General features: G+C 40.4%; 1 protein-coding gene across 3 annotated transcripts in view; it reads left to right on the forward strand.

The window, feature by feature from the left end:
• GALNT11 (polypeptide N-acetylgalactosaminyltransferase 11) overlaps positions 1 to 17,725 on the forward strand; it is a 47,249-nt gene that overhangs the window by 1,127 nt on the left and 28,397 nt on the right. The window contains exons 1-2 of one of the 3 annotated variants that reach the window (XM_017826540.1): positions 6,212 to 6,280; positions 14,937 to 15,269. In XM_017826540.1, the coding sequence (XP_017682029.1) occupies positions 14,975 to 15,269 (295 nt within the window). In that variant the 5' untranslated portion in view covers positions 6,212 to 6,280; positions 14,937 to 14,974. Of the gene's footprint in view, positions 1 to 6,211; positions 6,281 to 14,710; positions 14,816 to 14,936; positions 15,270 to 17,725 lie in introns of those variants that run through there. The other 2 variants (XM_017826539.1, XM_017826538.1) reach the window with 2 other exon arrangements.

Here is a 17,725-nt window from a genome sequence, read left to right on the forward strand (position 1 = left end):
TTTTTTTTTTTTTTTTTTTTTTTTTTTTTTTTTTTTTTTTTGTGCGTTGAAGCTTATAAGGAAGGCTGCAACAGAACATACTGAAGCAAATTAGCTGTCTCCAAGTTACTTGCAAGGCAGAATAAAGGTTCCATGGTCTCTCGTTTGTGAGCAAGCAGATGGATCTGAGTAAGCGACCAAAAGCTCTGTGCCACGGGCAGTGGGGAGCTTAGCAGGTTGGAATTCTCTGCTGTGATGTGGCACTGGAATCAAACACTGTGTTCAGAAGTTGCCTGTCCAGACAGCTGCTTCATGTTCAATAGTCTCCTCATAGGTGTCAGCCTTAAAACTGGAGTTGAGAGTAATTAAAACATTGGTGCTGTCTGTTGCAGCATCTCTGCCAAACGGTGTCTTGAGCTGTTTTCAATATCAGTTGCAGGGCAGCTGCAGTAGACCTCATAGAACTTTACTGTATAATAAGATGTAAAGTGCAGCCCCTACTCTTCCAAAGGAAAAAAAAAATCTCATGACCTGACTTTGTTGCAGCTCTGTAAACAATCAGTGCTTTATCCGTTTGGTCCAGTGTATTTGGAGCATTTTTTGCTTTCTGTTTGAAGGAATGGTGAAATCTCTCGGTGCCAGCACAGTAACTGTGCAGGTGGGCAGGATCCTCAACATTATACCAATATGCTGCCTTTTTTTTCCTGGAAAATGTATTGCAACGTAAGATCAAATCCCTTCTGTCCTTAAAAAAAGTATTCTGTAAGTGACATTAAGTATTCTTGAATGCTTAGTGATCTAGAGTCTGCTTTTTTTTTTTTTAATTTCATATGGATGTCATCTTAATAGGCAACTGTTCCCAGATGTCTCTGATTAGGTTAAGCTGATCCAAGTGCAGGCTATGCCCAGGAAAGGATGGTACCAACCTCTCCCTGACAGTATGTTTCTGCCCTGTAGAGAACCTTTAAATATGTGAAATAGTCCAGCTGGGATTCCTAGGCCTCATTTTAGAACAGCATAAATGTCCAGGTGGTTCCAGATAAGAGGCTTTTGATTAACAGGCAATTGGCCTCCCCCAGTATAACTGTGTCTGAAGAACTGCATGCCTTCTGCATAAGCTTTTCCTCATCTCTGGGTAAGATAAGCTCCTGCAGAGTTTTAGGAGCTCTTCTGCAGCAGGGAAGGAAAGAAATAACAGTGCAGCTCTAATGAGCCTTCCTCTCTCAGCCTCAGATGAGGACAGCAGCATGCTAAGTGGTGTGTGTTCTGGTGTCAGAGAGTCTGACTGCAGATTTCAGGGCCTGTTGCCTGTCTTCCACTATCTAATCACATTTTCAAAGGATTGAAATCAATACTCCATTATGCATGGAAGTAACTCTGGATAGAGTTCCTGACAAGCTGCTTTGTGACAGTAGTTCATGAGAAAGGATCAATCTGATCATCATTTTCATAGTGATGTAAAATAACAGTAGGTGTGATTCAAGCATTTTAGGAGGCAGAAAGCCCTGAAACGGCAAAGAAAGGGAAATAAAGATGAGTTGATAGTATTTTTAAAATTTATCTGTACAAAATATGCTTCCCCATAGTAAGTGATGAACCCCTCAAATTTTTAATGGTAGGTATAGGACATGTGTGTGGTGTGGGTCACATGGATGAGATGAGAAGCAGTTAGTAAAAGTGGGGATTTGGGCTCTTCCAGCAAGAAAGAACAGCAAGCATACTGTGGGGTGAAAAGAACAGAGGGAGGATCGTTCTGCATTTACATTGCCTTGGAAGGTCCTGTAGAACAGTTGCAGGCTGAGCAGCTGTCAGGCTGAGTTTGGCACTGTGTTGATTACTGAAGCAGAGAGGTAAAGGAAGACTTCCAGCTGAAGGGAAAAGGTAAAACTTTCAAAAATTACAGTCGTTCCTTTCTGCGACAGTTGTTTGTCGACTTCCTAAGCAGTTCCCCATCTACCTGGGTAGGTGATACTGCAGTTACAGGTATCCCCAAAATCGAGTAATTTCCCTAAGTACTATTCATTTTGGACAAGGTGTTGCAATACAACTATGTTGCTTGCTGTTGGAGAGCAAAAGTATGTTCATGCATTTCAAGGTCAGAAATTAATTTGTTTTTTCTTTCTCAAAAAATATTGCAGAGGTGAAGTGTGTCTCAATCCCCATTAGAGTGTGGGAGGTAGATAAACTGTCTCCTTATCTAAAGTTTCTTTTCAAAACATATGGTGGCTTAGGGAGATGAATAAATCTGCTGTTGCAGCTACTGTGTTAATGTATAAAGTACTGTCAGTACAAAGGCCTTGGCTGTTCAGCCATGAGTGAAAGCATTTGTTCAGCTCATTTTGTGTAAGTTAATAGTGTGCACCACATCCTTCAGCCGTGTTCTAGCATGTTTCTCATGTGAGTCAGCATTGTGTAATAATTAGTGTAAATACTCTGTTTGAAAACTGTGTAAAAACTAGAAATATACTGCAGCAAAAAAGGTGGAAAATTGAGAATTTGATTGTACTGTTTAATTAAAAAATTGACGTCAAGTATATTTAATTTCAGATATTTTGTTGTATGAACTTCTGAACTTTTCCCATGAGATGATGCTAAATCTGTTGATTAAACGACTGATGGTGTTACCAAACTGTAGAGTACAGAGTGAAGTACCTGTAAGAGTCATGGGTTGTATCTCAGTCCTTTCTTGTGCAGTCTGGGGTTTTGGCAGCCAGATCCTTTGCATGTTTGAAACTGGAACCCAGTGCTCAAGGGTGAATAAGCTTTTCCATTGTTTACACAAATTAAGAGACCCTTGATACAGGGAACCTCAGGACTTGGTACTGCCTGCTCTGTGCTTTACAGTGTGAGCAAGAAATAGGTGTGCAGGCCAGGGAGGAGTCCAGAGCCCACCACCCCACACTGCTCACGGGTCTTTGGTGTCTTTGCTGTCTCTAAGTTTTATTTGGAGCAGGTGAGCTCTTGTGGTTTTTCTCTCTCATGGCAGGGGTGGCATTGCAGGTTCTGCATTTCTGAGATTGAAGGTTTGCTGTGACTGGCAGGTTTTACCTTATCAACTCTGCTGTGGTGACTGTTCACAGTTGTGCTCCAACCTGGACAAAAATAACTTCTCTGCTGCACAAGAGGGAAGGAATATGTGCATGAAGAAATGCTGTAGAGAGGCTGATGGGAGGTAACTGCTTAACTTTTTGTCATTCCTTAGACTTCAACTATGAGGCACCACACCATTTAAGAAGTTGAATTTTAAATCGACAAGTTAAGCTAATAAACTTGCAGAGGCATGCTGAGAGGAAGGCACCTCAGTACAGGGTTGCTATGTGCCAAACTGATTTAAGCAAATGCTTAATGAAAGTTAAGAGCGTGTTCGTGGAGGTCTTTTTAGTTTATATAAAACCGTCTAAATGTTGCTTGGCTAAATGACATGGATTTTCTTGTGCAGACAAGGATTTAATTAGATGCTTTAAACCTTGGAGGTGCCTGTAATTAAAACAGAGATCTTTTTCCAGGAAGCACAAACTGTCCTGTCTTGATTCATAACCCATTATGAATCAATCTTTGTAGGTATTTTGACTATTTTGCCAGTTCCTTAAGTAACATCAAAACCAATAGATATCGCTATCTCTGTTGATGCTTCTCATATTTGTTATTGAATATGTTTTCTAGAAATGTCTCTTTAGTCTTCTGTTTCCTGGACTACCTTAATTTTGTCAGTTAGCATGGATGCCTTATCTCTGGTGTCAGCAGATGCTGAGACTCATCTCCTGTGAACCAAGACAAGGCCGAGTTCTGGATTGCACATTGACCTTCCGTGCTAGCAGTGTGTTGGGAAGCATGGCTCCCAGTGAAGTGGGAAAATGTATTTTTGATCTGCTGTTCATTTTGTTGCAACATCCGTGATTTCAACATCAAAATCCTGAGTATGTTTTCCCATTAGAAACATTGGCAATAGATCAGTAGAAGAAAAGCGACCAAGAGGGAAAGGAAAAGGAGTGGTCCACAACTCTTTCCTCAAAGGGATTTCTTTGGAGAAGGAGAGATTGAGTCTGTATGATCATGGAGAAGGAATGAAAGACAAAGAAAGGGAATTTTTGGCATAACTCGTTGAAGTTTTCTCTCCCTACACATAGTGAAAAATCTCTTTCTGCTAGTGGCTTATTCTAACCCAAAAATCAAAGTATTTGCCTTAATGCATCAGGTTTTATAGGGGAAAGCTGAGAAGACACTGAGTTGCCAAGAATCTCATCAAAATCTGTAGTAGAGCAAATAGTTCAACCAGAACAACCTGTGGGTCAATCTGATACCTGTACAGGTGTCCTGGTACAGTCAGGGAGTTGAAGAGAACATGTGGTAGGTTTATATCCTTAGGATTCCTCTCTTGTATTGATGGCTGGAGACATTAGTGAGAAAATAAAAGAAGTAGAGAGAAATTACTTTAAGCTTCTGGTCTGAAAATGGATCCAAAGCAAGAAGACTGCAGGGGTTTGGTCTATCTCAGACTTTCTTGCTGGGGAAAAATGAAAGTTCCAAGTGACGTGGATACTGTGGTCTCTGTGCTAAAGCTTGGAGTGAGAAACTCCAAGTAACCTTTGTTTCTGGACATGAGAAATGCAACTGGACATTGAATTCAATTTAACTCAACTCCTGCTTTTAGTATTTTTTCACTTCTACTGTTTTTTTTAGCAATAGCATCCACCGGAAAACCTCAGGACACGATATATGGAGGAAATCTCTAAGATAGTACCATCTCTTAGTACTATCTCTAAGATAGTACCATTTCTACATGGAGAAATGTAACAGGGTTAAGAACTCTGAGTAGTTTAGAATGAGTTAAATATTTTCCTATCAGAGGCAGTTTGGGGATTTAAACTGTAACTGATTTTAACCTCACCCCTAGTTCTGAGGCTATTTCATCTATTGTTTATTTTTTTAACAAATAATATCTCTGTATGTTAGTATGCATTACTCAGGCTCCATAAAAGTGTTTGCTCCTGATCTAACAATGAAATTACAAGGACATCTTAATGTAGTTTTTTTTAAATTTCTGTCTGTTGGAAAGGAAAGCCATGCAGAAAAAAGAGAAATGAAGTAAACTGGTAGGATTTGTGGGGAGTAAGCTTGGAGGTCTAGGAATTCTGTAATCTGATGCTGCAGGGTAAATTGCAGCATAACCATTCTCATTCCAACAGTTTACAATTCTGTAGTACTAATAGCAACTTAATTGCAGTGGTTTTGCATTTTGTACCTGCTCAGGTAGAGTCTTTTGAAGTTTGTAGTGTGAGTTGGCAGATGTTTTTTGTGTATTTTTTTATATACAGCTGTTGATATCACTGCTGAGTTCTGTACAAGTGGATGGTAGGTGTCTTCTGGGAGATGCTGCAGAACTTGTGCCAAGTGCAGTGTCCATGGTCAGTAGTCACAGGTTTAAAACTGAGATTGGTTACCCCAGTTTTCACCACTCTCCCACTCACAAGTACTTGAAGTGAGGTCTGTTTGACTGCCAAATTTGCTGCCACCTTTTTTGGCAGGAGGGCCGTACAAACGAAGTCTGGTTTTTGGTTTTGGTTGTGTGTGGGGGTGGTTTTTTTAATTTTTAAAAAAAATTTTTAATTTTATTTTTGGAATTGGAAAATTTATTTTCACTTTGCTTGTAAAAGGCTGGAAAAAAGCCCAAAACTCTTTTGGTGAAGATTTCTTAAGATGAATAGCAAACATACCTGGAAAACTTCAGTCAAAATATGGAAATCTTGTGAAGTTACTAGTGATTTGGAAAATGAAGAGTGAAGGAACTTATCGAAGTGACATTTTTATACAACTTAATGATAATCATCTTTAGCATTTCTGTAGTCTAATCAATTGATATTATAATGCCACTCATTAATTTGCTTCTCTAATGAGTGGCAGAAAAATGACCAGGTGTATATTGCCAAATCTGTGGGTCCATACAGATCATGCATCAGCTGGAAAAAAAATAAAAAGAACAAAAGACAGATGAAAAATAATGCCAAACATATTAAAATATATTGGTGCCTCTGGGGCAGTGTATGCAGCCAAATGAGAAATAACCATGCAGCACTGGTGCCCTAAGACCCATCCAAAGTGGCCTGTTTCCACAGGGAAACCTGTGTTTGTCGCCCCATTCCCGGCTGGGACTTGCAAACAACAAAGCGTTAAGTTTCCGGCTCAGCGGTTTATTGTTCGCTGGGAATGAAGACACCGACTGGATCTGGCTGCTGCTGCAGTCAGTGTGCTTTCCCCGTGTAACCTTGCACTGCTGCCTCAGTGCCGACTCTTCTGGAAGAAGGTGAGGGTTCTGCAGTTCAGCTCTTCCTGTAGAAGTGGGGCTGATCTAATTACTTTGCATGAATCTGCGTTTTTACTCTTATTTCGGTGAGCTTTGCGGACATGAAATGTGAGGAGCAGCTAAGTGGATTTTAAACATTTAGAAAAGGTATTAAGCAGCTTACTTGTCTGTAGTTGACCTTGTAAGCTCCCTTACATTCTGCATTTCTATATAGTGCTGAAGGGTTGTTAAACTAATATTTATATGCATGGATCTTTAATGTGAGAGGGATGCACTGAACAAGTTGTCAGTGTGGGTTTTTTAACCTTGCTATTTCCTAAGCTCTGTGGGAAGAAGGAAGGGCTGCATTATAAAATGCATTGCATCTTTCTTTGGAGACAGTACATTAAAATTCTGGCTTCCTTGAGAGCCGGTTTTACTGATGAAAAGAAAAAAAAAAATCTCACTGTTTGAATCAGAAGTATTTATTAGCAAGAGAAGAGGAAGAAGGTATTTTTAGGACTCCAGGAATGGCATGACATGTATTTGTGTGCCAGATGGCTTAAAGTAACGTCCAGCCGAGCAGCCCCACGGAGCAGCGCTTGTCAGGGGGATAGGTAAGAAAATTCCTTTGCTTAGGACTGTGCTTTGGGAAACAAGTAGCTTTAAAGGATTTTGCTAAGCTCATGTTTCTAATCCAAGTGCACTTTGCTTTCTCTAATCAGGCTGGACTATTATGTTACTTTTCTTGATGCAATGTTGTACCACAGTGGGTTGTAACTAAACCTGGGTGTTCTTTTCAGTTGTTTGTTAACATGAGCTACTAATTTACGAAACTTTTTGTTTCCAAAACTTATAACTGCTTTTTCCATTAAATCAAAACCCTTGTGAAATACTCTCGCTCCTTGGAGAGGAGGAATATGTGGGGAGAAAGGTATCCTTTATCAGTAAGGAAAAAAACCAGTATGTTTTATTGTTGACAAAGAAGTGAAAGATGTTACTGCAGAAGATACTTTAAGATTTCCTTAAGGGTGCTTTTGAAATGGAAATGGGTAAAGAAGAAACTTCACATTTTTATTATGAAAAAGCCAAAGTGTTTGGATTCACTCTGGGATGGCAGCCTGCTAAGTAAATCTTTTTTATTGGAGTTGAGAAATTCCAAAAAGCTTGATAAGCAAAGTTATGTTCCTAGAGGAGGCGTTTCAGTATATAGTTCACGGATTTGAAAATGATGCTATGCAATATTTAGACATCTCTGGTTAAAGTCCAAAAACTGAAATACAAATGAGTATATGAATGAGTCATTTTACACTGGAAAAATAGTGAGGGCTGAGAACCTAAAGACCTAAAGAAGATGAACTTTTAAGTTTATCCTGTAACTCTTTATACTTTTCAGACTTAGTGTACTCATAATATAGTTTCATAGGTCTTCAACAATTCAGGTAACTAGTCTATCTGTGTGCCTTTCTTTATCTGTAAAATATAATGAAAGTTATTGGTATTTTAAGATTATCTGTGAAGTGTTGCTCAAGATTTTGTGTTCATTCCAGGATTTATTTTCGGTGGTATGACATGGATTTATGTAGCTGTGCTGAAATGACTAAACTGTTGGCCCTAAAAGCTTCTGAAGTTGAATTTAGAAGGGACTTGCAGAGGCTAATTAAAAATAGATCTTAGTGTGTCATCTCATTAAAATGAATGGGAACAGTGATCTTATGCAAGAGGACAGCCTGTGGTCCACAGGATATTTCTGTGAATGAGGGTGGCTGTGACTGAACTTATATTAGTCTTTTTTAGCTCTTTCTTCCTCCTACCTTGTACCTCACTAAACAGCCTGGTTCTGTTTTCTCGGTACCATCTGTGGAGGTAGCAGCAGGTTGCTATTAGTTCTCATCCCAAAGCCATCTCTTCTGCAGGCTGAAGGAGGTCATCATCCTCAATTCTCACAGGGCAAGTGTTCCAGCCTGTGACATCCTGCTGGCCTTTCATTGAACTCACTGCAGTTTACTGATGTCTGTCTTGTACTGGAGGATCCCAAACTGGGCACAGCACTGCCTGTGGTCTCAGAGGTGCTGTGTGGGTTGGTGGAGTTGCATCCCTGAGTCAGCTGGCTGTGCTCCTGTGGATCCATCAGCTGTCCTTGCTGCAAGGGCGTGCTGGCTCGAGCTTAGCTGGTCCTTCTCTGCAGAGCAGGGAGTTTGTCTGTCCCAGGTGCAGGACTTGGCGTTTGTCCTTGCTGGATGTGACAAGGTAGGTTCCTGTCGGCCCCGCCTGTCATTACATGAGTACCTGCCTGTACTCTGTCAAAAATAGCCACTTGATTCATTAAGTGCAATCACCCAGCCTTCTGTAAGGTCAAAAATGAATGGTTGTTTTTAATTAAAAACACTGGCAAGTGGATCCAATTTAGTGTTAAAACAATCCAGTAGGGAGGTTTTTTAAGGAGTTGTCTCGGTGCTTCGATTGTGAGGCACATGAAACACTTTTATTTGGAAGTATCTCTTGCTTTTGTTCTGACTGTATGTTCAGTGGATGTTGCTCCAGTGATATGTGTTGGAATCTGGATAAAAAGCTTTCCAAGGTGTCCCTTTTCATCTTCCTGGTCTATTAACTGTGACTCTCCCTTAAGAGATAGATGGCAATGGAAAGGTTTCCTGGAAAGAAATAATTCTAATGGAAGTGCAGAAGGTGTTTGAACGTCATCTCTGTTTGTGTGATGAGTGTATTATTGGAGAACTACTTCTTCCTGGTCTGACCTCTGTTCATTGTACTCTTAATGCTGCTGTTTGATAGTGATTCAGCCAGAAAATAGGAAAGCCTGTCCATGCTCAGGCCTGTTTTGGAAAAGGAGCGAGGTAGCCGTAACATCTGGGAGGCCAAGAAGTATATAAAGATTTAAGGCTATTAAACAAGCAAAATTGCAGTTGTAAGTAGTGTTTTATATTGTTGTGTTTTGCTCCCCAAATAAATAAGAAAGTAAAAATCAGAAGCATCGGTAGAAGGTCATGCAGCAAATTATCCTAATAATCTGTAGAAATATAAACTACTTTAAAGATTTTTTTTTTTACTAGAATGCCCTTTAAAAAAGAAGATTATACACATCTGTTCCTTGCCTCAGTATGGTTCCAAAATACACAGGCAGTCTTGCAGGGAACCTGGGTAGTATGAGTTGTGTATCTGTCTTAGGGGTTTGGGTTTTTTAAGAAAAAAAGCTGTTCTTGGAAAAACTACAAGCAGGCTTTAAGGTTTTCTCAAATAATTTTTACTCCTGTTTCAAAAATCTTGAGGTTAGTCTGATCCTCTGTTTGACCTCTGACAAACACGAGTTTTGACACAGTTATGAAATATCTACTCATAAGGTGTGTTTACTAAACTGCTGAGGTTAATCCAAGCAGATGTCAGTGCTTAAGCAGTGGCAGGTCAGAGAGCCTGTAGCAAATATTGCTTTTTAAGCCAAAATATTGCGGAGTGTGTTTGGCTCTTTTTTTTTTTTTTTCCTTTAAAAGTATTGGGCCAGTGTTAGTGAGAGCTGCACAGGTTACTAACAACAAACTCTGCTGGGCTGTCTGGGGCAACACACAGTTGTGTCCTTGTTGGGGATAGTTATTAAATGAATGTAAATGTTCCTGGGTTTGATGTATGAAAGGAATGTCATGCTGGTGGTGTGAGGATGCTGCAAGAAGCTGGTGTGACATGAAAAGCATATTCAGGTCTGGCAGGGGGGGCTCCTGGAGGGTTTTTTCAGCTTTGTGATTGATTGACCTTGAGACACTTTTATTGAGTTGCTAATATTTATCCTTTATAGTTCTCTTAAAAAAAAAAATCAATGATATACTACTTGTGCAAGGAACTGAGGCTTCTCTACGGGAGTTCATGGAAATGAGAGAGGAATATTTTACTCTTGGAATTTCTGGCAGGTGTTTCTACAAACTCAGTTCCAAGGCTTTGCCAGTGGAAAGCTATCAGGCAATAAATACATGAGAGTCAAAATGGAGCAAAAAGAGAGAGACTGAAAGGCCGATTATTTGCCTAGAAACTCTCAGAATGCTGTGCCTTTCAGTCTTGGTCTCTTCTAAGCCGATGCTGAGGGGGGCAGGTTCTAAGATAATGATTTTCCTTTCTTGGTCACCCCAGTTGTCTCCAAAATGGGTTGTAATTTCCTAATGTAGGAGATGCTGCCACCTTGAATGATTTACATTTGTCATGTTGAAGTGTCTCTGGATTCCTGAGTTCACCAATGTGAACAGCCATGAACTCCATGAATCACTAGGGCCTTGAGGAATGAATGCCTGTAAAATACCTAAAGGTGTTATCATTTATTATTTGCTGTGGAAGCTCCTATATTGCCAAGGGAGAGGAAATGACTTGTGCTCATTATGGATGTTCTTTGCTACATGAGTTTTTGGGAAAGAGAATTGTTTGAGGTGTTTTTTTACTTTTGGCAGCTGTAATTGCTTTTCAGAAATGAAGGGAGATGTGTGATAGACCCTCCAAGCCTAGTCTCTTTCCAGTAAAATCTGTGAGGAACTGTATGTGAAACAATTCTTCTTGCTATATTTAAATCACAGATTATTCTTTTGTGGCATTTAATATTTTTGTTTGCACTTGAATAAATAAATAGGAATGGACTTTTACTATACTGTCCAAATAGCAATTTATTGGTGACTGGACTCAGTGTTATAGTACTGCACAAGTGAAAATTATTCTTATGAGCCCATTGACATGGTTATCTAAATAATGCAATTCTGCTTTTTTGCTTTCAGTTGTTTCTACCTAAGTGTCCAAACCTGCCAGCTGTAGCTTGTGTTAGAAGAGCTTTAGGCTGTGAGATAAAAATACATATAATCTGTTTTTCTCATGCAGCCATGTATCACAGAGCTGAGAAAGATCCTAATACTTTGGATTTGAAAGGCATATCCTTTTTATCTCCTGTGTTCAGGAACACTTTGTTTCCATTAAACAAACAAACAAAAAAGGTGAGGAAGAAATAATAATAAAAAAAAGAATGATTTGGCTTTGCTTAAGTTTCAAAATCCTGCATGGGGACACCAGCTGAGAGAGGATGGATGTTTAAGGCAATCTTTAGGGTATTGTGACCATGCACAGGCAGACAGAGTTGTTGGGTAAATTGGCAAAGTGTGTTTCCTAGAAGACTGGACAACACTGGAGAGCAAAGGGGTCAGGACAGGGTGAGGCTTTTATTCACTGTGTGTAGATGGCTTGTGGAAGGAAGTCATGGATAGGGAGATGGAAGAGGTAGGAACTGAGGGTTGAGTGGCAGGCTCCATGAACTGAGTGTTTCCTTCCAGGTCCTTGTGACCAGCTGAAGTCTCCTCTCCTCCCTCCCTCCCTCTGCCATTTATCAAAGTGGATATTTTTTTGTTGCATTCTGAAGTGAGTGAAGGGGTTCTTGTTTCTTGGAATATTGAGGAGAGGCAGAGATACATCAACGTGATTGTTCTTTGTATGTGTGAAAATAAAGGGCTGGAAAGGTTCTCCTTGTTCCTTGGGGCAGATCCCAGGCAGGACTGACATGGCTTAGGACTTGAAAACCTTCTGTGGCCTAAAATACATCTTTAAGAAGTCATGGTCACCCTGAAACTGTCTAAAACTGGAGTGTGCAGCTCCAACACAGGTTATGACTCTGTGGCTGCTTGGACGGTAGGAGTGGTTGAAATCCACAGGACAGGGGGCGTGTAAATGCGTATGTGTTGGTGAATAAAGTAAACTAATAACCCTCAATGTGCTTTTCATGTGCAGGGTTTAAATTTTTTTCCATTCTGACTTCAAAACTGTCTAAATAGTAAGTCTGTATTTTCCTGCCAAATAAATCACCAAATGTCTCGGTTGAATCACAAGGTGCTGAACAGGCATAGTTCTGTGCATCGTGGAGGTTCTGTCCTTTAAGCTAAATGCAGTATTTCAGTCTTTGTATCATTCTACAAAACCACAAAACAGTGAAGGAGAGGAAAAGAAGGTGAAGCAGATCTGCTCTAGCAAGGAGCAGGTGGAAAGAATATGAAGCTTTGCTTTGCAGCTGTTACTTTTCTAACAGTAACCAAGTGTGAGCTTTCAGCCTGGTCAGAGGGCTTTCTGCAGGTGGAAGGGATGTACAGCAATCTGCTCACTCTGATTACTAATTTACCCCTTCCTCTGTAGTCCGAGTGTGCCTGATGTCAGTCACAGCAAACTAATGTTGGTGTGTCTGGAATTGTCATAGCATAGCTCTGACCTGCGAAAGAGATGCAAGGAGCTGGGGGAACACTTAGTCCATGGTGAATTCTGCTCTGTGTGCCCGTCTTCCTGCTGTTACCAGAGACAGAAAGGATTATTTTTGTGTTTTCTGTGCAAGCTGCAGTCTAGATGTGTCCTTACACAGCTCTGAAATGAAAAGGTTCCATCTCTGTTAAAGTAATTTTTATCTTACTAGGACAGTTCTATTCCACAGTGTCAGAGCATGTTAGGATTGTGCATCTGTGTCACCATAGTGAAGGGAAAAACAACTCCAGCAGGTTTTGAGGAGCTGTGTATTGGACAAGTCTTACAGCAGATGACCTTCTTGTGGGCATGCAAAAAGAACCTGGCAAGCACCCAGATCTTTTTAAGTGTAAGCATTAGTTGTCTGCAGACTGTCTGGCAAGAAGAATTACTATAATGAGAGGATGTAATTGTTTATCTGTTCTTGCTCCTCTGCAGCCTCCTGAGCCAAGATTCACCTTGGTAGGATCATTGGCCACGGTCAGCACAGAGCACAAAGCACTGGGCACTGGCAATCTGTAGTTTTCCAACTGGTAAACCTATTCTGCTGGTCAGAATTAGGGTTTTCTGAACTCTTTTCTGCCCCGGAGCATTTGGTGCCTGACTAATTTCATGGCTTTACAGTTAAGCAGCGAGATTTCTGTGCAGCAGTGTTAGAGAAAGAGCCTGCAATTCATCTGTATGCACAGGGTCAGTGTGAGATTTAAACCCTGTTTAAGACCTTTTTAAGCTCCTGGGGCTCAACTGCTGCGTAGATTGTTGCCTTGCAGAAGTGGGGGAGTTTGACATGGTAAGAATAATGGGTAAAATGGTTTAGGGGAGGGTTGGTTTTGGTTTGTGTTTGTTTTGGTTTTGTTTGGTTTTTTTTACTTTACTCTGTGGATATTTTATTTTTGGGAGATGAAGCCCTGCTGCACTCTGGGAAATATAAGCTTGAATTTTGACATATATTCTCTTTGGAAGCAAGTCACTTAGGACTCAGAATTACAGTGCCAAAGTAAGTGAGATCTTTATAGTGTTCTTTGGGATCATGAACACCTACCTTTGTTTAGTAGTTTTCCATATTGAGAAGGGAATAATCTGTTTGTACTCATAAGTATTCTGGTTTGTTCCTTGCCAGGTTGACCTGAAGACTTCTGGTAGTTTCAGACTTTTTGAGAAGTCTGAAAAATGCATCAGCATAAATGATTGACTGCCACCCAAAAGTTCTGTTTTCTTAAAACAAGTGTTTTACTAATTAAAAGGTGGTTAAATGATTGTCTGACTTTTTTTACCATGTAAAGAATTTGTTGTTGTTAGACAGTGATGAGAAAAATGTAATTCTTTTAGTCAGTGTATTTTTCCTCAGTTTTGGGAACTGACCTATATAGTTTTTAAGGTGGTTTTTGGTCTTTTTTTCAGCCTTTTTTAAATTTGAGGAACTTCAGGAAGTTTACTGGATTCTCCTGGGCAATAAATAAAATACTACCACCAGGTTCATATGCTTCACTTCAGGGTTTTGCTTAGGATAGTAATTTTCAAAATAGCATGGGAAAATTGTCTTAATGGATGGATGTCTAAAGTGAAACTGTAGTCTGTGCTGCTTCCTTCCAGCTCTAGGTGGACATCTCCTCCAGGGAGTATGGAATCTCTTCTGGAGCCTGCAAAGGCCTGCAGGAACCCAGTAAATTACCTTGGAGCTGTTTGTTCTTTTCTTATCCCATACCTGTTTTCCTTCTGTGGAGAAGAGTATCTGTAAATGTGACTGCCATGGTGCTGTGTGTTGTTCAATTGCACCCCATGTTTGCTGGGAATTCTGGAACACTCATGATGACTGTTCTTAGATTTGGGGCAAGAGGAACTGAACTAAGTAGCTTTTTGAATTGTGTTCTCATTCCATGCTTTAGATAGGATCTGAACTACAAAAATGGATACATGTGGGAATACTCTGGGACCCCTGGCTCAAAGTGGCCCTGCTTGAGCAAGGGGGTTGGACAAGGTGACCTCCAGATGTCCCTTCCAACCAAAACCAGTTGGTGATTCTGTGAAGAATCAATTCCCTGTGTGTGTTATATTTAATTAAATAGTTACATGTTTCAATGAATGCAGGCACACTAGAAATACACTGCTGTGGAAGAGAGATAGATCTATAACTATTGTGAGGAAAAGTTAATGATTTTTACCTTTAACTGTGATGTGTTACTGTGCTCTTAGTGATTTTCCACTTCATGTTTTAAAGCAGTGCTGTCCACACAAAACGTGCAAACTGGTCCTGTTTAATTTCTGAATGGGAAAGTGAAAAGGGATTTAGTTCTTCAGGTCTGTGCTTAAGTAAAAATCATTTAATGGAAGAGTAACCTATAGAATGCATCTCCTGATGTATAGACCTGATGAGGTAACAGGCAGCACTCTCAAAATGTGTGTTTTCACTCCTTTTCAGGTAATTGAGAATGGGTCCTACACGATGCTGAGTCTACCATGGGAAGTGTCACGCTCCGCTATTTCTGCTATGGGTGCCTTTTCACATCCGTGACCTGGACACTTCTGCTCTTTGTTTATTTCAACTTCAGTGAAGAGAACCAGTCCTTCAAGAATGTGCCCATCAAGGGGCTGGAGCCTCAGAGGCCGTTTCCAAAAAAATTCTACCCCCGTTTTACCCGGGGGCCAATCCATGTACCTGAATTGCAACAGAAAGAGAACAAGATAGGAAATTCACTTGGAAATCATATCCAGGACCCAGTTAAGGGGGAGATAGAATTCTCTCCTGAAATGGGTAAGTGGTTTTCGGTGTTGGTGACAAACTTATTGAAACAATAGAAGAAATGAGATAGTAAGTTTTCTGTAACGGATCTCAGGGAAAATTGAATAATGAAGTAGATTTGTTTGCTAAAATGCAGGTAGTACTAGTGGCTCTCTCCGTTAGGAATTACCTGAAATTTATTCTACTGTCCTTAATCCAAAAAAATTGTAACATTTACAGCTGTGCTGTGTAAGTGCTGATGAGGAGGTCTGGGTTACATCAAGGTCTGCCCTAGATGTAGTTCTTGCTTTTGGAAGGTTCTTTGTTACTTGTTTCATATCTTACTCCTGTATTAGTTGGGCTCAAATACAGAAGCTTTAATTAGCTACAAAGAAGCTCTGTTCATATGCAGTAACTAAAAATAGCTTGATTACAATAAACAGTGAGGGGGACCCATTGATTTGGAGAATATCCTTGGAGTACAAAATAATCTACAAGAAATGTGTGCAGGACAAAACTACAGTGAAAGATTTATTGAGATGACAGTGGTTAGGGCCAAATCCTGCTTACTTTGTACCAACAAAGGTCTGTGTCTTTCGCTAGAACATATTTCATCAATGAGATGATTTAGTTTTGTCTTCCAAACTAAAATGCTTTGTGTATTTAAGTGCTTACAGCTTATTCACTGCTGTGTTCAGATGTGCAAACTGAGCATGTTGTGTACTGACTTGCAGACTTGCTGTGGGTCTGGAGGCACGTTCTGACTATTGTGGTGGAGTGTTGGGGTATTGGTTTCTGCTGATGCTTTGGGAAATGGAGCTCAGTAACCTTTGTAGCCCAGAGTTTAATACTCAGAGCTGACCAAAATCCTCTGTCATTACTTTGGATGAATGGTGAATCATAAGCTTCAAGAGTTTAAAGAACTTTACCAAACTTCACTTTCTGAGTTGGTCTTTAGACCTGCATGAATATGTTAAAAAAATGCCAATTCTTGTTGCCCTGTGGCATTACAAGTGTTTATCAGTTCGCTGTAAAAAGCCTGAGAGCCAGGTGAGGTGAGGACCAGTCCAGAGGTGGCCATTTCTTTCCAGCTATTCAGTATGGGCCAGGAAAGAAATGGAGCTTTTTGACTGAGAAGTCCCTTGATCTTCAGACCAAGCGGTTCATTGGGTTGGTGAAAGCCAAGGAGAATTACAGTGCCAGGATAAAGTCTACATGAATCATCAGGAGACAGCTCTTGGATCAGGTGCTGCAGGAAAAGGCTTCCTGTCTGTCTAGGATAGGACAGTGATAAACATGCAAAGCAAAAACAAATAAAAGAAAGTTGGCAAATGTTACTCAAAACCAAACTGTCATCCGGGAGGGCAATTTTCTTTTTTCATTAATTTGTGAGTCACTAACAATGCTAAAGTAAAGCTCAGATTGATGTTTTGATTGCAAAACTCGTATTTTCCAAGGGCTTTTATCTGCTGTTTGAACTGAAATCTTTCAGGCCTTTTGCATGCATTTGATAATTGTTCTTCACAAGAATGTTTTAAAAATATTAGCACTCCTTTTATATATTCAGAAGATCAGGAACCAAAGTAGTGGTTGGACATGGGTGGGTTGTAAAATGAAATATTTGCCGTGTGTGTTTTAAGCTTGTGCTTGGTATGAAGAAAATGTTTTAAGCTGACCACAGCACACCGAGTGTGCCAGAGGGATTGAGCTGGGTGGCTGAACTGACCAGCTGGAGACCTTCCTTTGGGAAAGGATGTGGTTCAGTGGAGGACTGACTGACCCCTTTAGGCTGCCCTTGCTGGAGGAGGGACACTGCTACTGTAAACAGACTCATTTCTGCCCCCACAATGCAAATTATCCACGGTGGGAGCACCGCAGCCAGTCACAAGACACTGTGTGGGTGTATCCCACGTCTTTTGCAGCTATCACTACCTAGCACTTCCCACTAAATGTCAAGACTAAAAGCCACAGGGTGGTAAATGAAAATGGTGGGAATGTGGTTGCATGGAATTGAGCTCAGTTGGCTTTTGCATCACACTTGAAAACTGGAGAACATGAGGTATGAGGAAATGCCGAGAGGACTGAGTTTATTCTGCCTTAGAGAGAAGGCTGTGGGGTGAGATTTTAGCAGCTTAATGAGAGGCTGTAGGGAAGAGGGAGCCAGACTCTTCCAGGAGTGCATGGGATTATGATAAGAAATTAGAATGAGGAGGAGATTTCAGTTATGGAAGAGGAAAAACATCTTCAGTGTGATGGTGGTCCAGTGCTTGAACAGGGAAATGAGGAGTGGTAGAATCTCCATCCTTGGAGATTCTGGAGGTTTTCAAAGTCAAATGCATGAGGTCTGAACAAACTGATCTAGCTGGAACTGCTCTTGGGAAGAAGGGTAGACCAGAGGTCCCTTACAACCTGAATTAGTTTATGAATGTTTGAAAAATATTATCCAGGATGTATGGTAGCATGTGAATGAGGAACCCTCTTGTTAACTG

The sequence above is a fragment of the Lepidothrix coronata genome, unplaced genomic scaffold (assembly GCF_001604755.1).
Source record: "Lepidothrix coronata isolate B3197 unplaced genomic scaffold, Lepidothrix_coronata-1.0 Scaffold128, whole genome shotgun sequence".
NCBI classification, from domain to species: domain Eukaryota; kingdom Metazoa; phylum Chordata; class Aves; order Passeriformes; family Pipridae; genus Lepidothrix; species Lepidothrix coronata.